Source organism: Nilaparvata lugens, chromosome 6 (genome assembly GCF_014356525.2).
Source record: "Nilaparvata lugens isolate BPH chromosome 6, ASM1435652v1, whole genome shotgun sequence".
Lineage (NCBI taxonomy): Eukaryota > Metazoa > Arthropoda > Insecta > Hemiptera > Delphacidae > Nilaparvata > Nilaparvata lugens.
In genome coordinates this window covers 53404184-53425195 of record NC_052509.1, presented here as the reverse complement: position 1 = coordinate 53425195, position 21012 = coordinate 53404184, and the positions used below count along the sequence as shown (strand labels likewise).

General features: G+C 33.1%; 1 protein-coding gene across 1 annotated transcript in view; it reads left to right on the top strand.

Annotated features, from left to right (window-relative positions):
* LOC111046948 (RING finger and SPRY domain-containing protein 1) overlaps positions 1-20859 on the top strand; it is a 36573-nt gene extending 15714 nt beyond the window's left edge. The window contains exons 3-11 of the mRNA XM_022332603.2: positions 3759-3947; positions 6762-6828; positions 7669-7812; positions 9673-9788; positions 11470-11613; positions 13027-13241; positions 14326-14481; positions 16371-16475; positions 17316-20859. Of these exons, the coding sequence (XP_022188295.2) occupies positions 3759-3947; positions 6762-6828; positions 7669-7812; positions 9673-9788; positions 11470-11613; positions 13027-13241; positions 14326-14481; positions 16371-16475; positions 17316-17418 (1239 nt within the window). The 3' untranslated portion in view covers positions 17419-20859. The remainder of the gene's footprint in view (positions 1-3758; positions 3948-6761; positions 6829-7668; positions 7813-9672; positions 9789-11469; positions 11614-13026; positions 13242-14325; positions 14482-16370; positions 16476-17315) is intronic.
* Positions 20860-21012: the final 153 nt, after the last annotated feature.

Sequence of the window (21012 nt, the reverse complement as noted above, 5' to 3'; positions counted from 1 at the left end):
GAAATTTTCAACAAAAAATGTCCAGTGAAATTTTCTTATATCGATCTTATTTTTCAAGATATATCGATATTCTTGAAAAACGACAATAACTAGAAAACTTAGCAGTCAAAATCTTATTCCAAGGAAATGGTTGGAAAGAGTTAAAAGATTCAATAAGATTCATATAATATGTTCCTTTGTTTGACGTTTCTGAACTTTTTATGAGCACTCAAAGTAATTACTACCACCTGTCTATTGCAAAATAGTGGATTTTGTTGTTAACTATGGGTCTAGCTACACAGAGAGCGAGCTGCGATCCTATAGGTTTATACAGGATGTCCCACGAAATGGGTGTAACAGCCGAAGACAATAGATTCTACATGAAATTTACAACAATAAATGTCTAGTAAAATTTTCTTATATCGACCTTAGTTTTCAAGATATATCGATATTCTTGAAAAACGCCAATAACTAGAAAACTAACAGTCAAAATCTTAATCTAACGAAATGGTTGGAAAGAGGAAAAATCCAATAAGATTCTTATAATAATGTTCCTTTGTTTGACGTTTTTTGAACTTTTTATGAGCGCTCAAAGATGAAAAAAGTACATTCATCCAGTTCAAAACCAAATTTCAAACAGTTTTCAGATTAACTACTTATAGTCCCATTCAGGGTCATGTGTACTATCTACGTTCAACAATAATCTACTATTACATGTAGACATGGTTGCATTAATTATGATATGCTTCAATCTGGGCTCAAAGTAAATAAATAAATAAATCTTTCTTCAATTTCAAGTACATTACAGAATAACAATAATCAAATATTGAATTCAACAAGAATGCTAAAATAGATTTTAAGTAATAGTTGATATATTTCCGTTTAAACCGAGATGTTGCATATGGGCCTCAAGGTGTTATTTATCTGAGTTTAAACCAACAGTTGATTTGAATCTGACTGTGCATAGGCTACGGCCCATGATAGCACTGTTGAATTTTACTATCGTTCAATCAATTATTATAATCTATTATTAGTTGATACCTTTGGATAAATTGTGGTGGGAGTTTTACGCAACAACTACAGACACAGGTAATAGGCCTATCTCATGATTTAGAACAAAATAGTTTCAAAAGCTCGGAGCTGAAAATATATTCTTTTTTCTGTCTGATTGAATTCAGGGTCTCCAATCAAGCAATTAAATTGACACCCAGAACAAACTGAGAGGAATTATCAAGGAAGTTTCACTAATAATTGTTGAATGTAATTATGCAGAAAGGTTAATGTTCCGTGATAAGGACGATCCAAGCTCAGTGATGCATGATGCATTCAGTTTTGCATTTTCAACTTTCTCAGGATCAACACTTACTGTTATCATGCTTTCAAAAACGTGTTTTAGAATTTGAAATATAAATGAGTAAATCATTTTTATAGACTTGTTCAAATGTTGATCAGTCTAAGATTAACGGATTCAATTAAAAATTAAAATTATTACATTTTGCGCGAAAACTAGAGGTAAAATTATATTTTTTCTCGAAGACTGTAGACAGTGATCAAGGCACTAAGCTACAAAACTAGAGGTAAAACACTTATTATTGTGTGAATTGAGCTCCGTCTATTGATTTTTTAATGACATTTCTAATACATGAAACGTCTTACCTTATAGCCAACCTGAAAATGTACCGAGCAACTGCTTCCATAAGACGTTACCTAGAAGAAGATACTCTTCATGTCTGGAAAAAATTGATGGAAGCTCTAAAGCTCTAGTTAACCTCCACCCCCCCTCTAACATTTTTAACGCCTTGTCTGGTACATTGATATTCACATGATTTAGAAAATCAGAAATAACATTTCAACTATTGCTTGGATATATTTATCTCAACTTGCGACAAACTGAATTCTAGCTCATTATAAATAAAGTCCATTTTTGGAAATCTGAATCATTTGAATAATTGCTCAATGTTCAATTATTAGTGTTGAACAAATAAATTTGATGTAGCAGATACTTGACTTATATAAACTAATCTGTCTAATCTGATTAAATACTGTTGAATTTATAAATGAAAAAATTGAAGATGAACTAGATACATCAACCATCAAGCTTCTGTAAGATTATATTGCACAAGTTTTAAATTCAAAGACATCTTTTCATCTCGTATCAATTTTTATTCAGAGGCTGTTTATTGTGATGAATTATTATGAAAAATAAAAAAATGAATGTATCATTGAGCATAACTTTTAAATGATTATTTTATCCATGCAATAGTTTAGAGGGAATCTGAGATATATTTTCCACAACCTCTCCTCATTACTATATCATCTTACCAAAAAATGTGAATAATTTGAATGCCTTTTTGAACATGATCGCAAATTTTTCAATACATGGTTATTGTTGCTTTGTTATTGGAAATAATGGAGTTGATAATAGGATATATGAAATTAATGGGTATAAAACTCTCCTCTTTGATCAGCAACAATGAACGTCTTCATGAATGACCTCGCCATTCAGAGTCACACCCAATAAGAAAGAAAATGAGATGATTTTTCTATCTTCTATCAAAAGCTTCTATAGGCCTAAACTAATATTGATATAACGATGATGTTTTATTTGGATTGCATTCGAACCAATCTTCTACAAGCTTAGTTGTCTCAAGTACGTTTTTTCTCCAATCCATAATACATTCGCTTCAACCGTGAAAAGGTAGAGAATTCCGTTAATTTTGTAGTTTAGTGGAACAGTAGACATTACTGTCCACTCTCCGCCAATCAAATAAAAATAATAGTAATTCTATTCGAATTTTTCCACTTTTTGAAAAAAAAAACTTACGAAAGTTTTGAATGCACACAGATACTCCAACTGACGATACCATAACCCTAACTCGCACTTTTAAAATGTTATCTAAATTTGAGAGAAAAATGGTACAAGGAGTATCCTTAGTTTTTCTCTCCCAATCAGTGCTACTTTGTAAAAATTATAAATAAATAAATATTTTCCAACTATAGAGGATAAAATCCGGTATTTGAATTTGAAAAAAATCTATGAGGGAGGCCATGACCCTCATGTTTCGGAATTTGTTTTAGTTTGTTACTCCTAAACATAAGGAGTTGAGAAACATTTATGTACTTGGAGCTTACTGAAAAATGGTAGGAATCGTTTTCTCTACCTCACGCATGGATTTCCGAAATTGACTGAAATCTCAGTAATCTGATTTATAAATTAATCACATTTATTATTTAATGGATTGAATTCTATGATATTATTCAAATTATGAATATTTTCTTAAAATATTAATTTATTTTGATAGTCTCCTGTTTAAAATAACAAAATTTCCAAGCTCTCGGGGGGGGGCATGACCCCTATGCCCCCCTTGGAGCCGCTACTGCTACAAACAATATATATGTGCAATAACTACAATATCACACAACTACAATAATTAATATCACAATATGAACATTGCACACTTGTTCACAAATAGCTAATTTCCATTGCATTTGTTAATCTTGTCTATATTGGTTTTCATATTTGATGTCTAATAATGTGATTTGACTCGCTTGCCATAGATGTAATGTTGTAATCATTAATAGCTGTAACCGTAGCCTACTTGTTGACAAATAGCTAATCTTCATTGAATTTTTTCAACTTGTCCATATTTGCTTTTGTATTTGATGTCTAATAAATAATGCGATTTGATTTGTTGCTAAAGCTGTTATGTACAGGGTATAATGCGATATTATTATAGATATTATTTATATGATTGACATTATTATAATTCGCGTGGCAGGAAGCGGTCCTGAAGCTGTCGCGCATCTTCAACCTGTCTCACCAGAGCGCGGTAGTGCGGTCGCAGCGGTCAATCCGGCAACAGCGCAACATCTGCATCATCCTGGGAGTGTTGGCCGAGAAGCTGTCAGGGCCCAGCAGTGTTGCCATACTGACACCCGGGACTTTGGCCTATCTCGTCGCCAATCTGGTGGGTAGTGTTGATTGTTGATTGGGCCTCAAGTTCCGTTGAAAATACAACCAAATGTTACTCACTTTTCTACTGAAACACAATATAATTTATCAAGTACCTTTTTTATTCTATCAAATCACAACTAGTTACAACTTCATTAGAGCCATCACTGTATAATAATTATTTCAAATTTCCTCTAAAAGCTATATAAATAGAACTGAGGACTTTTGCTACTGCAAATATTGACCGAAGAACTAAATGTCGGAAGGAAATTTCATTGAATATTTAAAATAATTATTAAACAGTAATAACATCATAACCAAATATTCAGTTGATCAATTGAAATTTATAATAAATATTCTGTGCCAGTCGCACAAAAGCCGGTTAAATTTTAACCGTGTTTAATTTCACGAGAACCAATCAGAGAAGGCCTTTTTGTTAATTTGGCTTCTCTGATTGGTTCTCGTGGAGTTAATCACGATTAAAATTTAACCGGCTTTTGTGTAACCGTTACTCTATCTATTATTAGAGTGTAAATCTGTCCATTTCCAAATAATGTAAATTGCAAGTGCAATACAAAATTTATTTCAATGTAAAAACTTGATTATCACTTGAAAATGGCTCTATTTGAAACTAGTTGATATTTGATAAAATAAAAAGGGTACATGATAAATGTTATTGTGTTTCAACCAAATGATACTTTTAACGAAAATGTTTGCTTGAACTTATACATGATTGCATTGACTCGAATCAAAGAATTGTAAAGTTGTTAATTTAGTATGTTAATTTATTTATGATGACGAAAACACCTCTGAAGATGAGTGAGATAGAGTTATTACTACTGTATAGTGATAGACAAGAATAGTTAGCCTCAGTTAAAACAATACTGACAGTCTTAGTCTAAATTGAACCTCGCTATTGACTGTTGAATACTCATAAGCTAATCGTGATTATTTCTTGAAGTGATGACGTCATGGGCTCATACAGTCCTCTTTTCGAGATCACTACAATCACTTTAACAAAGTTTCACTTTTCTAAAAATTTGAACTAAAATTCTAGTTTAAACCATCAGCTGAATCAATTGAAACACATAAATGCGACCATACAGGAGTGATTCGTGGTCTTGTGGATAGAGTGCTTGCGTAGCAGCATAGAGATCCCGGGTTCAAACCCTATCAATATCAAAAGTTTTTTAACCAGATCACTCCCCGTGTTATCGGATAGGCACGTTAAACTGTCGGTCCCGGCTGAAGTATGACAGTCGTAAGGCCCATTGACGGCTTAAATTATATATTCAGGCGGTGGGACCTTCCCGCAAGGGACTCCCCACCAACAAAAGCCATACGAATTCACTTTTTTGCGACTATACATTGATTAATCGGATGTAATAGTTGAACCAACTTTAGAAAAATAGTCCCTTAAGGTCGTCACACACCTAGGAATACGCCTTCGAAAGACGTAGTCTTTTTATCTCCCAATGATAAAAATCGACGCTACGCAATCTGTCCCGTTCACATCAGCGTATAGCTTCAATATTGGAAGATGGGACGGCTACGTCTTCCGTACACGTATTTCTAGCTATGACGACCTTTGGGATCACAAAGCTCGATTACTCTAGGACACCATACTGAAAGACTAGTTGGATATTGGTAAGACACCAGTCGTTGTGCTCGTTCGTAATGGTATCAATTCCATTCAATGACCTGCGATGATTCTCGGTGTCCCTAGTGTAATAAGTGTCATACTAACTAAAAATAAAATAATATTCGTATGGCTTTTATTGGTGGGGAGTTCCTGATGGAAGTTCCACCTCGCCTGGTTATAATATGATTTTAGCCGTCAATGGGCCTTACGACTGTCATACTTCAGCCGGGACCGACAGTTTAACGTGCCCCATCCGATAACACGGGAGAGACCTGTTCAAAAACTTTTGGCTCTGAGTGGGGTTTGAACCCGGGATCTCTTGCTACGCAAGCACTCTATACTAACTAATACCCCGTGACTCGCTCGGACACTCTTTGTGTCTCACTGGTGACCCAGCTGGTGTTCTAATAAAATACTATCATAATCGTTTGGGTGTTGATTCCACCATACTTATTTAATGATAATAAATGTACACTGAATGTAGAGAAGCAAGTTTACTATCTGATGATTGACGAATCGAATCATATTCTTGTAAATGAATGTCATTTACACTTGGAATTGTATAAGTCATTCGTACTTGGAATTGTATAAGGCCTAAAACACAAATTTCGGGAAATCGATAAAAACGTAGCCTTATAGGTATTAACTATATTTTGTCAAATTACGCAAAAATGTTCCAATTAATGGTGATTTGAGTGTGATATTTTTGTTTTTTATTCTGTTTTCAACCGTCAAAATTTTAAATTCTTAGTTTTCGTTGTTTTTTAGTAAGAATGGACTAAATTCTAGTAAAGTGAAACCATAACCCTATTTCGGACTTTTAAAATGTTATCTAAATTTGGGAGAGAAATAGTACAAGGAATATCTTTAGTTTTTCTCTCCCAATCAGTGCTACTTTGTAAAAATTATGAATAAATAAATAAAACTATTCCTATTTAGGATTCCTACATAGGTTCTTTGAAGATAAATTTAGTATTGTTGTTTATCAATAATTATTAATATTCTCACAAAATTGTCACACTTATTAAAATACAAACTTTGTGTTCTTAATTTGAATGGTTCCAATAATTATTGATGAGTTAATTTCCATCTTGACATAAATAATTGATTCTGTGAGATAATGGAACGGTGAATTTGTAAATTGTTTAAAGATTCTATTCACTCATTGTTTGACTTCTCTGCTTTCAGGAAGAAAATTCAGATGCTACTGTTACCTTATTCTCATTGGTTGCTTTAGAAAAATTCGCTCAAACAAGTAAGTGATAGTATTTGAAATAATATTTTAAAATTTCAACTTTGCGGTTGACATTATTTCATCAACGCAAAAATATAAAACTACATGTAATAAAAAACCAAATTACAATAGTTTATTTCCATGGAACTTTCAAATTAATTTTATTAGAATAGATGGTGAAATTCATTCATTTTCTCATTGTTGTGCTTGGAGTTTGAGTTCATTGTTTATCAGTAATGAAATGTCCTTCTATTCACTCTATCACCGGAAAGTGGTATCTGATGATATTTCGCTTACAATGTTGTCTTGCAAATTACAATGATAAGTCTGGAGTATGTGGAATTAATATAATCATTCTCTTCAACACTATGATTTCAAAAACAAATCTTTGTGACTTGAATCTAGAAAACTATACAGCTAGTCAATAGTAACTACAGTACAAGTATGTCTATTGATTAGGGAAAGGATCTAGGATAAAGGTCTAGGATAAGGGAAAAGGAATTTCGGCGAACATAGAAAAAGATAGAATCAGACTGTTGAAGGTCGTAATGTTTTACTAATCCTTGAATGGAACTGATGATGATAGTTTGTACATTGAAACATTGTGCCACACTTTGAAATTGTGTCAAACTTAGTCTACATTGAAGTTTTGAGTGAACTTGAAAGTCTTGAAGTCAAATTATTCAAGTAGAAAAGACAACATTTTGTTTATTATTTCATTATAAAACATATATTGCTTGCTCTATTCGATATCTGAAACTTTCTTGATAGATTACGAGTATCTTATAAATGTTCAATGTTTTGAATGAGAAAATAAAATAATTATTGAATAATTTTCAACCTTTTTAAATGTTTTTTCAGGCGAAAACAAAGCGACAATAATTAGAGCCCTGCTAGCTTTGGAGAATGGAAATCCGTTGCTAAGGCTGGAGAAACTGCTCGAATCAACAGATCTCATAGAATCGCAAGTCGGGTTCTGTGCCCAATGGTGCCTTGATAATCTTTGTAAGTTACATATTTTGCTAAAATGTTCACCATTAAATAAAGACCGCAGCGGTCAATGAGAACTCTAGTGTTCTTTAGCTAAAAGACTAAGAACGCGAGAACGCCAGTGGGCCAACATGAAAACTGGAGCTACAGTACTAGTTCGCTGTCTCATAGATAGTATCACTATCTTCTTCTACTACATAATGTTTTATCAAAGTATACAATTCATTGAAGCTATTTTTATTGACGTTCAAGATATATAGTTTTATACTTGAATTTTTGTTTAGAAAAATTTCAGAATTTGAGACTAAACAAAATCCCCACTTTATATCGCAATAGGTAGTTATTAACACACATGTTCTATACTAAAATGAATAGAATATCAATTTTGGGAAATTATAGATTGAGCCCATAAAATGGAATTCAGGTCAAATATTATACTTTGTCATTTTTTCGTTATAAAACAATTCTCAACGTGTATGAAACCCATTTTCTATTAGTTTCATTCATTTTTATACATTTTGATAAGTTTCACTCAATTATAGAATGAAATATGGAATACTATTATTGTATCAAAATGGTTCAGCAACCCTAGCCTCATCGATTAATCTAGGTTTCTTTCTCTAGTTCCTCTTTCTCTTGGTTTTAACGACTTTTGCTCACGCTCATTCCTATCGTAAGGAAACGGTTTGAATTATAAATGAGAATAACTCCACTCATTTCAGTAGCCACTTGAGCTGTGTAGTTGTAAATAGGTCCTTGACCTTCAACTGTTGATCAATATGGCTGTGAGTGGAATTCTGTAGTGAGATTCTCTTCAAACTGGCACCATGGTTGAATGGGAAGCATTAATGTAATTTATAAGAAGTGCTGACAGTTTGGATCTTCATAGATCTCATATCTCCCCTGTCTAAGTTGTAATCTTAGATTAGTATATGTTAATGAACTTAGATTTCCCATGAATACAATTGATTCCTTGTTAGATCTGATATTTTCCTATTGAATACAATTGATTCCTTCTATTTTCCCCGTGAATACAATTGATTCCTTGTTAGATCTGATATTTTCCTATTGTTCTCAAATAAAAGTAAAAAACACATTCACTTCTGTAAAATTATACATTCGCTACAACTGTACGACCTTTATTATAATGTTGCCTTCATATCTCAAAGTATAAAGACTTATTTAGATAAGTAATTATTTACTTATTCATTATTCTGAGTTAAATAAATGCATAAACCTTGCTCATATCCCACTTAATTTTTCCATTCTCATAATATGATCTCATCTTTTAGATTTCCAATTAGTTTCAATCGAGTCAATTGCCTGCAATTACATTGATTTTTTATTTATATTCATTTATTGATTTATTCATTTTTATTAATTAATTCATTTATCTATTTAATCATTTGATTCTTCAATAATACTTCATGAAAAGCACAACAGTTTTTTCCTCTGAATCGTGAAATGAACTTTCCAATTAAAAATACAAACTAATATAAAAGTTTGAACTTATCAAACGAATTCGTTAGGTCTATAGAGTAGTATTTCTTTAAGTATTTTTTTAATTTAAAAATGATTTTTGTCTGTTTTGAATTGTAAATTGAGTGTGTAACTGAAGAATGTTGAAGTGTCACATAATCTAGATACATTTGGACTGTTGTATAAATTAGAATTGGAACCGTTTTGGGTGTGAGCCTGTGGTACTTTTCTGTAAGTTTTGTAATTCTGAATAATTAAATAGATGAATATATATATAGAGAATAGTAGAGTATTTTTTGTAGTTATAGCAGAATTTGAAACAAAGAATCTAAATTATGTTATAACAAGGAATTTGTAAGGTCTACAGAGAATAATAAAGTTTTCTCTTTTTTATAGTTATAACAGAAGGAAGACAGTATTCGTACGAGAACGTAGACATGAGTAATATCAATGCAATGCTCAACATTAGCGATGTCAGTGAATACTTGAAGATATCTCCTGACGGTTTAGAGGTGAGTCGATATATCTATATACTTGAAAGACTGCATGGGATCTAGCACAGCCCACCGGAATATTTCCCAATTAAAATTGAGTTTCTAAGTTTGAATATTCATATTTGAAATTTAAGTTTCATTTTAAACATTGTGTAACTTCTGTTTATAATTATTATAATGTTTCAAAAGTGACTTCTTCATACTTATATTGATATATCATCAATCTGCTCTCATAAACATTTTTGAATGTGATACTAACTGAATATAATCCTCAATATTATCCATACATCACTAATAGTGCCTTCAATTGGATGATTTAATGCGGTAAAACTCAACTCAACACAAAGTATACAAATAGAACACAGAATCTATATATATAAACGCGAAATGGCACTCACTGACTGACTCACTCACTCACTCACTCACTCGCAGAACTAAAAATCTACCGAACCAAAAACGTTCAAATTTGGTAGGTATGTTCAGTTGGCCCTTTAGAGGCGCACTAAGAAATCTTTTGGCAATATTTTAACTAAGGGTGGTTTTTAAGCGTTTAAAGTTCGTCTTTTAGCATGTATATTCTTCTTATTCTCTTAATTATAATTGAAAAATGTCCATACCATATGTTAATATAGAACTATAATCTAGAGAGAGTACCTCTTCGAAACAGTTGTTAACTGGTTAATAAATTAATAATTTTGTCAGGTTGGCATTAAGTTGAGTTGACTTTGTTAGGTTGGCACCAAGTTGAAGATTGAAATGCATTTATTGCGGAAAAATTGATTGGGCACTGCTACTTCAATCAGAGCTATTCCTGGGAATATTATATTACTAGCCGTCAGGCTCGCTTCGCTCGCCATATCCGTTTAGCCAGACGTTTAGTCTGGACCCCCGACTGGATCGTCCTAACATATGATAAAAATGATCAAATGGAAAATGCAGGCGAGCGAAGCGAGCCTGCTGATCTCATCCTTTGACGATCCAGTCGGGGGTCCAGGGGGCGGAGCCCCCTGGCTAGACGGATATGGCAAGCGAAGCGAGCCTGACGGCTAGTGAATGTATAATCAACACATACAGCTGAACTCAAATCAAGGTAACTTAAACAATACAACTAAACTGAATTCGTATCAATTTTAAATACCCCCACTATGAGGCCTGTTTTTTGTATTTTATTAGAAATTTAGTTTTGGTTGTAATGTTCTGTATTTTTTATTTATTTTATGTATATTGTGTTGAATTGAATAAAATTATTCATTGATTGAATGTTAAACTCAATATTCAACACAACTTACTAGATTTAAACGTCTACAATATAGTGCTGGCTAGTTTTGAGTTTGATATTGAGTCGATTATGTTGTTTGAGTTAAAATTGTATCGTGTGTTGATTCAGTTATTCTTCCATGTATTCAGTATAAAGAAAGATCTTTAATCCTTTGTGTATTTTTTGTTAAGTTTCATCATACAATAGAACTGATAATGAACACCATTTTTCAGCCTTTTTCGATCACTATCAGTCTAATATCTGAGTATCTTTATCACATTCATAATTCAAGTGAAGAAATGGAAATTCAAGTGTAAGCAATTTTGTATTTAATTAACTTTGTTATTATTAGTTATTAATTTAGTGGAATTGTTATTGTTACAGTTGAGGGTTATTATGACAATAGCTATTTATGATAGTTGTGTTTAATTTTCTTCGCAGGCAAGATGTGATGCCCATTCTTTCGAAAGTGTACGTTGTACATTCCAAGTGGACAGTGGTATTTGGTACTACGAGACCACAATTCTCAGCTCAGGGGTAATGCAGATTGGATGGGCTACTAGAAATAGCAGGTTTCTCAATCAAGTAAGTTATCTTATTCTAGAATCAGCTTCTTATTGTTACTGAAGTGCTGTTTCATTGATGAAATATTCATTGCTTGGACCATTTATGCACATCTACGTTAAACCATGGATAGCATTACAGTGAAATTTGGAACATGAACGCCGTATACCATGGGATATTATTCTTGTGCTGTCTTTTCTCTGTAGTTGAACACTATACCACGATTACTCCTTGATGGTCGCATTCATTGCAATGTGTTACATTCCGGGTTAAACGATCAGCTGATTTATCTCCGTTTGGACCAAGGAACCTAGAATACATGTATTCTAGGTAAATTGGTTTGGACTGAGTGATGCATATGGGCCTCAGTATAAAAACGCAGTGTTTATTGGTTAATATATCCTGTAGTGAAATTCAGTAGAAATGATACGATGGCATCATTTTTTCCTTCTTCTTCTATAGTAAGTAGTAGATAGCTGTGATTCTAGACATCCCGGTACATCTGATATAATATAAAATGTTTATATTATGTTATTGTGCAACTCATGCTCAAATAATGTCAAATTAGTATTTACAGAATATCTCTAACTGACATTGTCTATAAAATATTGCTGCTAGTAGGCTATAATTCTGATACCGGTTGCACAAAGGTTGTATAACTTTTAATCCCGATTAAATGCCACGAGAACCAATCAGAGAATCCTTATTCTCAGAGAACCCTTCTTCAATTGTTTTTTGTGGAATTAAATCATGATTAAAATTCAACAGTCTTAGTGCATTCGGGCCTGAGACTAGACGATAGTTTATACTTTTTTATTAGGTTTTTCAAGGCACAATTAATATCCAACTCCCATAGTCCAGGCAATGAATGCTCAAAAAAGGGCATAGAGGGAAAAGTTGTGAAGATAATTATTGACCCCGCAGTTTGGTTTAGGGTGGTAAGAAGGTAAACATATCGAAAAAAATTGGTTGAAAACGTGTTTTTTTTTCAAAAATGTCACACAAAAAGAGCGGATATCTCGAAAAATAGAGGAGAGCTGTAATTTGTTATATGACAGTCAAGTCCTTAGGATGCATAGTTTTTTAGTTTTATGCGAGAAACCAAAAAATGGTACCTTTAAACCACCCCATCCCCTCAGCACAGGGGGTAGGGGTGGGGACTTTTGATATGTTTACCTCCTCACCACCCTGAACAGAACTGCGGGGTCAATAATTCTCTTCCCAACTTTTCTCTCTATAACCTTTCCTTGACTGGACTACCACCCCAGTATAGGATATTATAAGACAAAAAAGCTGTGAAACAAACTAAATTATGAATATGCCACACGCAAATAACTGCTTATTGCGAATCATGATTTTATTCTGTTTTTCGATTAATTTAGGAGGATTCTGACCTTTTTTATTGTGGGTTTATATTGTTTTTGATGAATTCAGGAGGGGCACGGCATAGGTGATGACGAGTTCTCGCTAGCTTTCGACGGCTGCCGCCAGTTCATCTGGTACAACGCGAGCAACCATGCGCAGAGCAAGGTGCGCTGGAAACCGGGTGACACGCTCGGCTCACTCATTGATCTCACCCGACCCATGATCTACTTCTACCTCAACGGCGAGGAGGTGGCCAGCAGTGATCTCGTCTTCGAAGAGGCCAGGTCAGTTGACAACGGCAACGTCGCTTAAGTAGGTTCACTCAATTTCTCAAAAGCAGAAATGTCAGCTTCAGCTAATATGTTTGAGCTTGGTTCTCACTTGAACCAATCAATTTTATCCACAGACAGACAAATCAACAGACAATTTTATCCACAGATATAACCGTTGGAAAAATTAATACATATACAGAGTATCCCACGAAAGGTGTAACAGCCAAAGACCATAGATTCTACATGAAATTTGCAAAGAAAAATGTCTATTAAAAATTATCGACCTTAGTTTTCGAGATATATTTATGTTTCGATATTTTTGAAAAACATCCATAATTAGAAAACTATCAGTTAAAATCTAATAATTATTATTAAACGAAAATCCAAATTAAATGCTGTAATTCACCTCGAAGACTTCTGCTACTGCAAATATTGACAACAGGGCAATTTTTGAATAGTAGCGTGTATCGAATTTCCATCTAGCTGTTTGCCCTGTTTTCAATATTTTCAGTGGCAGAAGTCTTCGGGGTGAATTGCAGCATTTAATTTGGATTTTCGTTTAATAATTATTATTAATTCATTAGCATTTGAATAATTGCAATATCTCAGTAATTTCCATAAAATCTAATCTATGCTTGGAAAAAGGAAGAAATTACCAATAAGATTCATATAATTTTCCTTTATTTGATGTTTTTGAGCTTTTTATGAGCGTTCAAACTGTTTGAAATTTCGCTTTGAACTCGACGAATGTACTTTTTTCAACTTTGAGCGCTTATAAAAGATTCAAAAATGTCAGAGAAAAAAATTATATCAACCTTATTGGAAATGTCTTCCTCTTTCCAATCATTTCCTTAGAATTAGACTTTGACCAATAGTTTTCTAGTTATTGACGTTTTTTTTAAATCGATATAGCTCGAAAACTGAGGTCGATATAAGAAAAGTTTACTCAACGTTTTTTTTTTTTTTGCAAATTTCATGTACAATCTACACCTATCGTGGGACATCCTATTTGAAAGGTTTATTTTTTTAAACCTTTCTGTGATTCACAGCAAATGTCAACTATACATCATTTTTTGACACCGATACGTTTTTTCAGGAGCGGTTTCTTCGCAGCGGCAAGTTTCATGTCATTCCAACAATGCCGGTTCAACTTCGGCAGTGAGCCGTTCAAATACCCGCCACCCGGCGTCGACTTCAAAAACTTCAACGATCATGGCACACTCAGTCCTGAAAAACGAATTGTTTTGCCAAGGTAAGTGTTTTACCAACTCAATATATACAACATCATTCAAGATAATTCTAAAATATCACGAATTTCACAATTTGAAAGAGTGACATCATTCCTGAAAAAATAATAATTGTTTTATCAAGATGAGTATATCTCATAATATCCAACATTGATCAGAAATTTGAGCAACCTACTACTTTATATTTATACATATTCACAAATTTGTAAATAAGCATATTCACTAGTTTGTAAATAAGCATATTCACAAGTTTGTGAATATGAAGTAGGATGCTTACCTTGATGTTCATAAATTTGTAAATATCGTATGGGATGCTAACCTTGGTAATAAAAGTATGTTTTTATGAATAGTGAACCTTTTCCCAGAGATTTTTTAGAACCGTGTGATAATAGATTGAGAACACAATACGTTGTTATCTATAACTATATAGTCGTATTCAACTAAAATAGGTTAATCTATATAACACCCAAGTTTCAATCTTAGTGTATCATAGGCATTTTTTAATTGAATTAAAAGTTTAAAACTGAATTATAGAGAGATTTAGATTGAAGGATTCAAGTTTCCCACACCCATTTTCCTTTAAAGATGGATGATTTTATTAAATTCTTGAAATTTCATTCTGTTATTTTAGTTCTTCGGACAATATTTACAGTAGCAGAAGTCCTCAGCTCTATCTATATAGCTTTCATTGGATATTAGAAATAATTAAAATGTATGAATTCAGGGCTACTTTATTGTATTTATTAAATAGAATTATAGTACCCTTTAAAATTAATAAAATAATAAAACAAGAATACAAATTGTAACTACTAGTTGCAATACTAGTTGATTACTAGTTTCTGACGATGGTGTGATCACCGAAACTAGTAGTTACAATTTAATTTGTATTCTTGTTTTACTATTTTACTAGCTGGCCCGGCGAACTTCGTATCGCCAAATAGTTTAATGCATCTCATTACAAACTTTAGCTGGATGTACACCTGAGGAGGCGCGATGTGGCATTTTATTTACATAGATAATTTTCCAACTGCAAAATAAATAATTCACTAAAAATCAATTAATTCTGAACACCGAAGACAGCACAATTATTCGAAAGAAAGCAATGTCTTTAGAGCATGTAAGTCTTTAACCTGAGGCCGAACTGCTGTATGGTTACACACAGAACAGTCATTTTGTTTTTAGTCGGGGCGTTTAGAATATAATACATGGGCGGTTATGGAACTGCACACACTCTTGTCTACCGACGGCTGTTGTAGGACGTAATGATTATAACAGCTGATTTTTATTTCTGTGTGAAATAAAATTTATTCATTAGACCTATAAATTTATTTATTTATTAATAAACATTATTTATAACATTTATTTCTGTGGGCCAGCTCACAAATCTTCTCCCATAAAGATTAAATGTAAACTTTAAAGGACCGTAGGAAAGAGTCCTGAAGTCAAATTATAAATTTGATAGGCCATAAACCTGGTCCTAAACAAAACGAACACAACTAAAAAAATCATCAAATTCGGTGCACACATAAAAAAGTTATTGAATGTGAAAATTTGAGGCTCAATTTTTATTTATATAGATTAATTTTAAAGAGTACTATAATTCTATTTTATAAATAGAAATAATTATTATACATTTTTCTTTGCATATTGCCACTCTAGATGCTAATGTAGATATCTCATCAAAGTGGCGTCTCATCAGAGGCTTACTAAGGTTAGCAATCAACATAACGTTTCACCTAATAGTTTTTAGGTTTAGTTTTGACAGGCTTAGTACACCTGAGCTGCAAGAGCAGGTTTTTGTTTTTTAACATGGATTTGTTTTGGTTTGAACAGGTTTTGTTTGTGTTCTGTGCTATTGTCATGTGAGATATTAATTTTTCACATTTTTTCTCAGGCATCTTCAGTTGGAGTCATTGCGACAGATGAGTGTCAAGGAAGATTCGTGCACAATATGTTTTGACGATAGGGCGAACAGGGCTCTCAAACCATGCGGTCACAAGTGAGTACTTTTCTGTTTTCATCAATTATTATTATCAAAATCTCATTGAGCTCTGATGATGTATTATCTTGAAAAAAGTAATTGGATTACAAATTTGATTAGATAATTGGATACTGTTCATCAGTGGCTGTGGAAAAATTATGTTGAATGGGTTCGTTGTAGTGAATTCTACCATAACTACATTCGTAGTTTCGCGTTAAAATTTATTTGAAATTTAATTGCTTTTGAAGATAACATTTCCGATGCTCGTGGTACAGATTATTCAACTTCTATCCTCTAATAGATTCATATTTTAACTAAGTGTCATTCATTCAGCATTCATTTTATCCTATAAATTTCTATCTATTTCATGTCTGATAAATTTGAAAATTACGTGTTTTTTAGCTGTGAAGAGCTCTTATGGTGGGCATTAAAGAAAGTCAACTCAAGTGGTTTGGGAACCTTACCAGAATGTAAGAATGTCGCCCGGTGAAGGAAGTGGTGGAGGCTAGAAGGGAGGGAAAGAGACGGAGGGGTGGACCTAGGATAAACTGGGAGGGTTATCTGGAGGGATTGGGTAGGGAGAGAGGGAGAACGATGCGAGATATGAGAAGAATAGCAGAGGATGAGGATAGGACAACGTGGAGGAGGGTGGAGGTCTGAGGCTGGTACCCCTACGCTGTAGCGACAGGAGGGGTGACGAAAAAGAAGACATGTTTTTTAAGATTCATTGAAGATTTCCGGTGTTCGGTTAATGATATATTCAACTTGTCTCCTCTTTTGCTTCTATATTAGTTTAGTTATCTTTTGTCAAGATCCCATTTGTTTATATGTAACTAATTTTTGTTTTTCTCATTGCAGAGGTTTCTGTGAAAGATGTTCCTACATGCTGAACGAGTGTCCCATCTGTAGGGCGGCAATTGAATGCATAGTCGAAGAAGAACCCGATACACCGGACACCTGACACGAGGAAGAGGAGGAAGCGGACGTGAGGGAGGATGAAGAAGAAGGTGCTAAAGAAGAAGAAGGAAAGAGAGAAAGTTAAGGAGTCAGAATTGAAGGAGTAGAAGAAGAGTAGTTGTCCTCGATAGCCTAGTTGCAAGGTTGTATTGCAAGTAGTTGCAAGCTGCACTTGCAATTAGTTGCAGTTGCAAATAGCTGCAAGTTACAGTTGCTACTAGTTGAAAGTGACAGTTGCAAGTTACAATCACTTGCTGACTGTTGTTGCGACTTGTAGCAAGTGGCAGTTGCAACAAGTTGCAAGTAGAGTAACCATTGGCTGTGCTTTGAGTTGGGACATTCTTGGGTTCAACAAAACTTATACTGCATGGCAGTTATATTGTGAGATTCACTTCAAACTGTTGAATGGAAGGCATACTCAAGGAATACTGACAGTTTTGAGTGTATTTCACCATAGTGATACAATACTATACAGGATGTCTCTAAATGAATTTCTTGATTTTAAATTGATTTATTCGTTATGAGGAAGGGTTTAAGATTGACAAATTACATATCAAATCACTCACAAAAGACTAAAGACAGCAGAAATCCATATACAATAATTACTAATGCATATCTTGAAGAAGAAAGTGTTTTTTGTTAATCCTGTAACATATTTGTTCTCTCCCTATCATATCATCCTTATTCAAAGAGTTTGACAAATTTACGACAGAATTTGATCATAGTTTCATGATCACTCTAATTGTACAAATTAATTACAGTATTTTAACTTTAGCATTTCTGAGCGTTTTACTATGTGATTTGATTGTTCTAAGCCCTTCTCCCTTATGAATGAATCTATTTGAAATCGGATATCTCATTTAGGTGATTCTAGTAAGTATTATAATATTATTTCTTGCTGTGGCAATCGATAATAGTTGATAAAATAATGTATCAGGGAGTTTAGTTTTGTAATACTCTATCAAAAATTATGAAAGTTCAAAACCCTGGTAAACTTTCAGTAGTTTCGTGAGAAAAAAGTTAGTTCATTCAATATACTAGCACAATATTAGTGTATTATGAAATGGCCCCTTATCAAATGTTTGATATTCAATGTATACAAATCTATGAGCTCAGAGTACAAGTAAAACATGATCAGTGCATTTTTTGTAACGCTTTTATAAAAATTAAAAATATCGACTACAGGCAATGAGTGAGTTATGAAATTATTTACACAATACTAAAGGGTTGAGTTGGTGAATGTCTTTGTAGGCTCTTCCTTTTCCAATTCTCTGTTTAACTCTTATTTTTCAAAAAAACTGTCTGGTGTGTTCTCTATACAAGTTCCTAACAATATTTCTGACGCTAGCCTATCCTTTGTACTCTCAATACTGATTGAAGCAATTACCGCTTGCGAATTTTTCTGGAAGAAGTTTTAGGGCTAGAATAGGACTTGTCAAACTTGTGGTTTTATTATTATGATTTTTAGCATCGGTACAAATCGTAGTTTTATTAGTACTGCAAAATAGAGTAAACCGAATTTATTAGTATCCAATTCCGTTTCACGTTGATTAGTAGATCAGACTCTTCAGTTCTAATTTTGTTTAGACGGCTTGGAATTGCATCAATTGTAGTAAATGATTCTGCTTGTTTTGTTGTCGACTGATTAACACAGAAAATATCACCATTCGCCGCCATTGTTCGAGTCCTTCTTTGAGCAATACTTGTAAAAGTGGGCGTTCTTAATCTGATTCAAACTCCGCTTGAACGACCCTGTTATATGGCTTGAAAATTTCTTTGTATTTATGTCTCTTCCTGTAGTTGTGCAAAGAATTTAACGTAGGAGAATTTTTGTTTACATCATTATCCTTGAGCTTCTCGACAGGTTTGTGAGATTTTTTCACTTTGGACGGGGATTCTTCTTCAACTGGTGAACAATTTTTAGAATTTGAGCTGTGTCCTTCCCGGTGGCATTAGACTTATCACTTTAATGAGTTATTTTCACTTCTGTCACTCCACTATTTTAGTTGAAATCGGCATCATTTCTCTCCAATTCAACTCGAGATATTCTATCCAATTTTTCAATGATTCTTTTAGCCTAAAAGCCTGGATCACCGTCTTCCATTTTCGTTTTGATAATATTACTTGTCTTATTTTTCAAAACATACTTCTAGTCTTGGTCTACCGCCATACTTGTTCTACACCTCATCTGCCGCTAGCTTCTGAACATTCGTAACTTGGTCTGGATTTCTTCCGTGACAACAAACGCATTTTCTGTTATCGATGGGGTCATAACGACTTCAGTCGAGTAGAGAACTTTACATTAGATGTAATGAGCTCCCTAGAAATGGGGCAATAGATTCTATTTTAACATTTTCAGGTTTTGTACTTTGTAATGATTTATTTCAAAAAGTATAACCGATCTTATTCCGAAGTCTGGTAGCTTTGTACTTGAATCTCTCGTATATCAGATGTAGGATCAAATTACTATTAAACATAGAATTCAATTTTAATTCATATTGTTCTGTCATCTATCACATTGCCCTTCATTACTTGAGAAATTTTCAATTAGTCATTACTCTAGTAAATTGTGGTAATTTCATCACTCACTCTTAGCCTTCGAAATCGTAGTGTAAGAATTCACAAAATGTTTCAATGATTAGTAGATGACTAGTGTTATAAATTCTCTTAGTGAAACTTTCACAGATTTTGATAGTAAAATTTCTTATGTAAATAATTTCATACTTCTTATATAATTTTAATCTGGAACATTTTGTAACATTGTAGAATATCCCTGTAGATGCTGTTTCATGGGCATTTATTGTTTCATTTTATTAGTTAATAAAAACGAAATAACCGTTTTAAATGGCATTGACATAGCTAATTAGAGTATATATTTTAAGAATTTATTTTATCATTTCTACTTTTTATTTTAACATGCTAGATTATTTGTCCATAAAAGTTACCATGTAACGAAATTTTATCTTTTTCATTATTTTTGCCTGATTTAAAACCATATTTAGTACTGGAGCAACCAAAAAGTATGTAAAAAAACATGTCTCCCAAAATAAACGCGTCTATTTGATAGTCTTGGTTCAAAAACCACCTAAATTGGATGACATTTTCCATTCCATTACCCACCCACAGATCCTAAAATTAGGTGATCATCTTCAGCAAAACTCATTTCATTATTGAATGAAAAAGACTAAGAAATTGTCAAAAACCGCAGATTTATTGATACTTAGAAAGACCGGTTTCGGTTATTACACCATTGTCAATCTCTGATAAACTCATTATCATGAAATGTTTTCATTATCATGAAATGTTTTAAGAAAATGTAGTGAGTCCCATACAAGTTTAAACATCAAAAGGAAGGATTATAAGAATTGAATAGTTAGCTCAAATTTTGTTTTAAATATTAATACTAATTTAGTTTCCTCTATGAGGATTGTCTATTTTCTTTCCATGCTCTTTTAAATTCATCCAGTTATTTTACTTCAATGCATTCCTCTTATTATTTTTCCATCCAAATACTATACTAAAGTCTCGACTTACTTGAAAAATGTTTTATTGTAAATTGTTGAACGGAATTCAAAATAATGTGTCTTCAAATACTCTG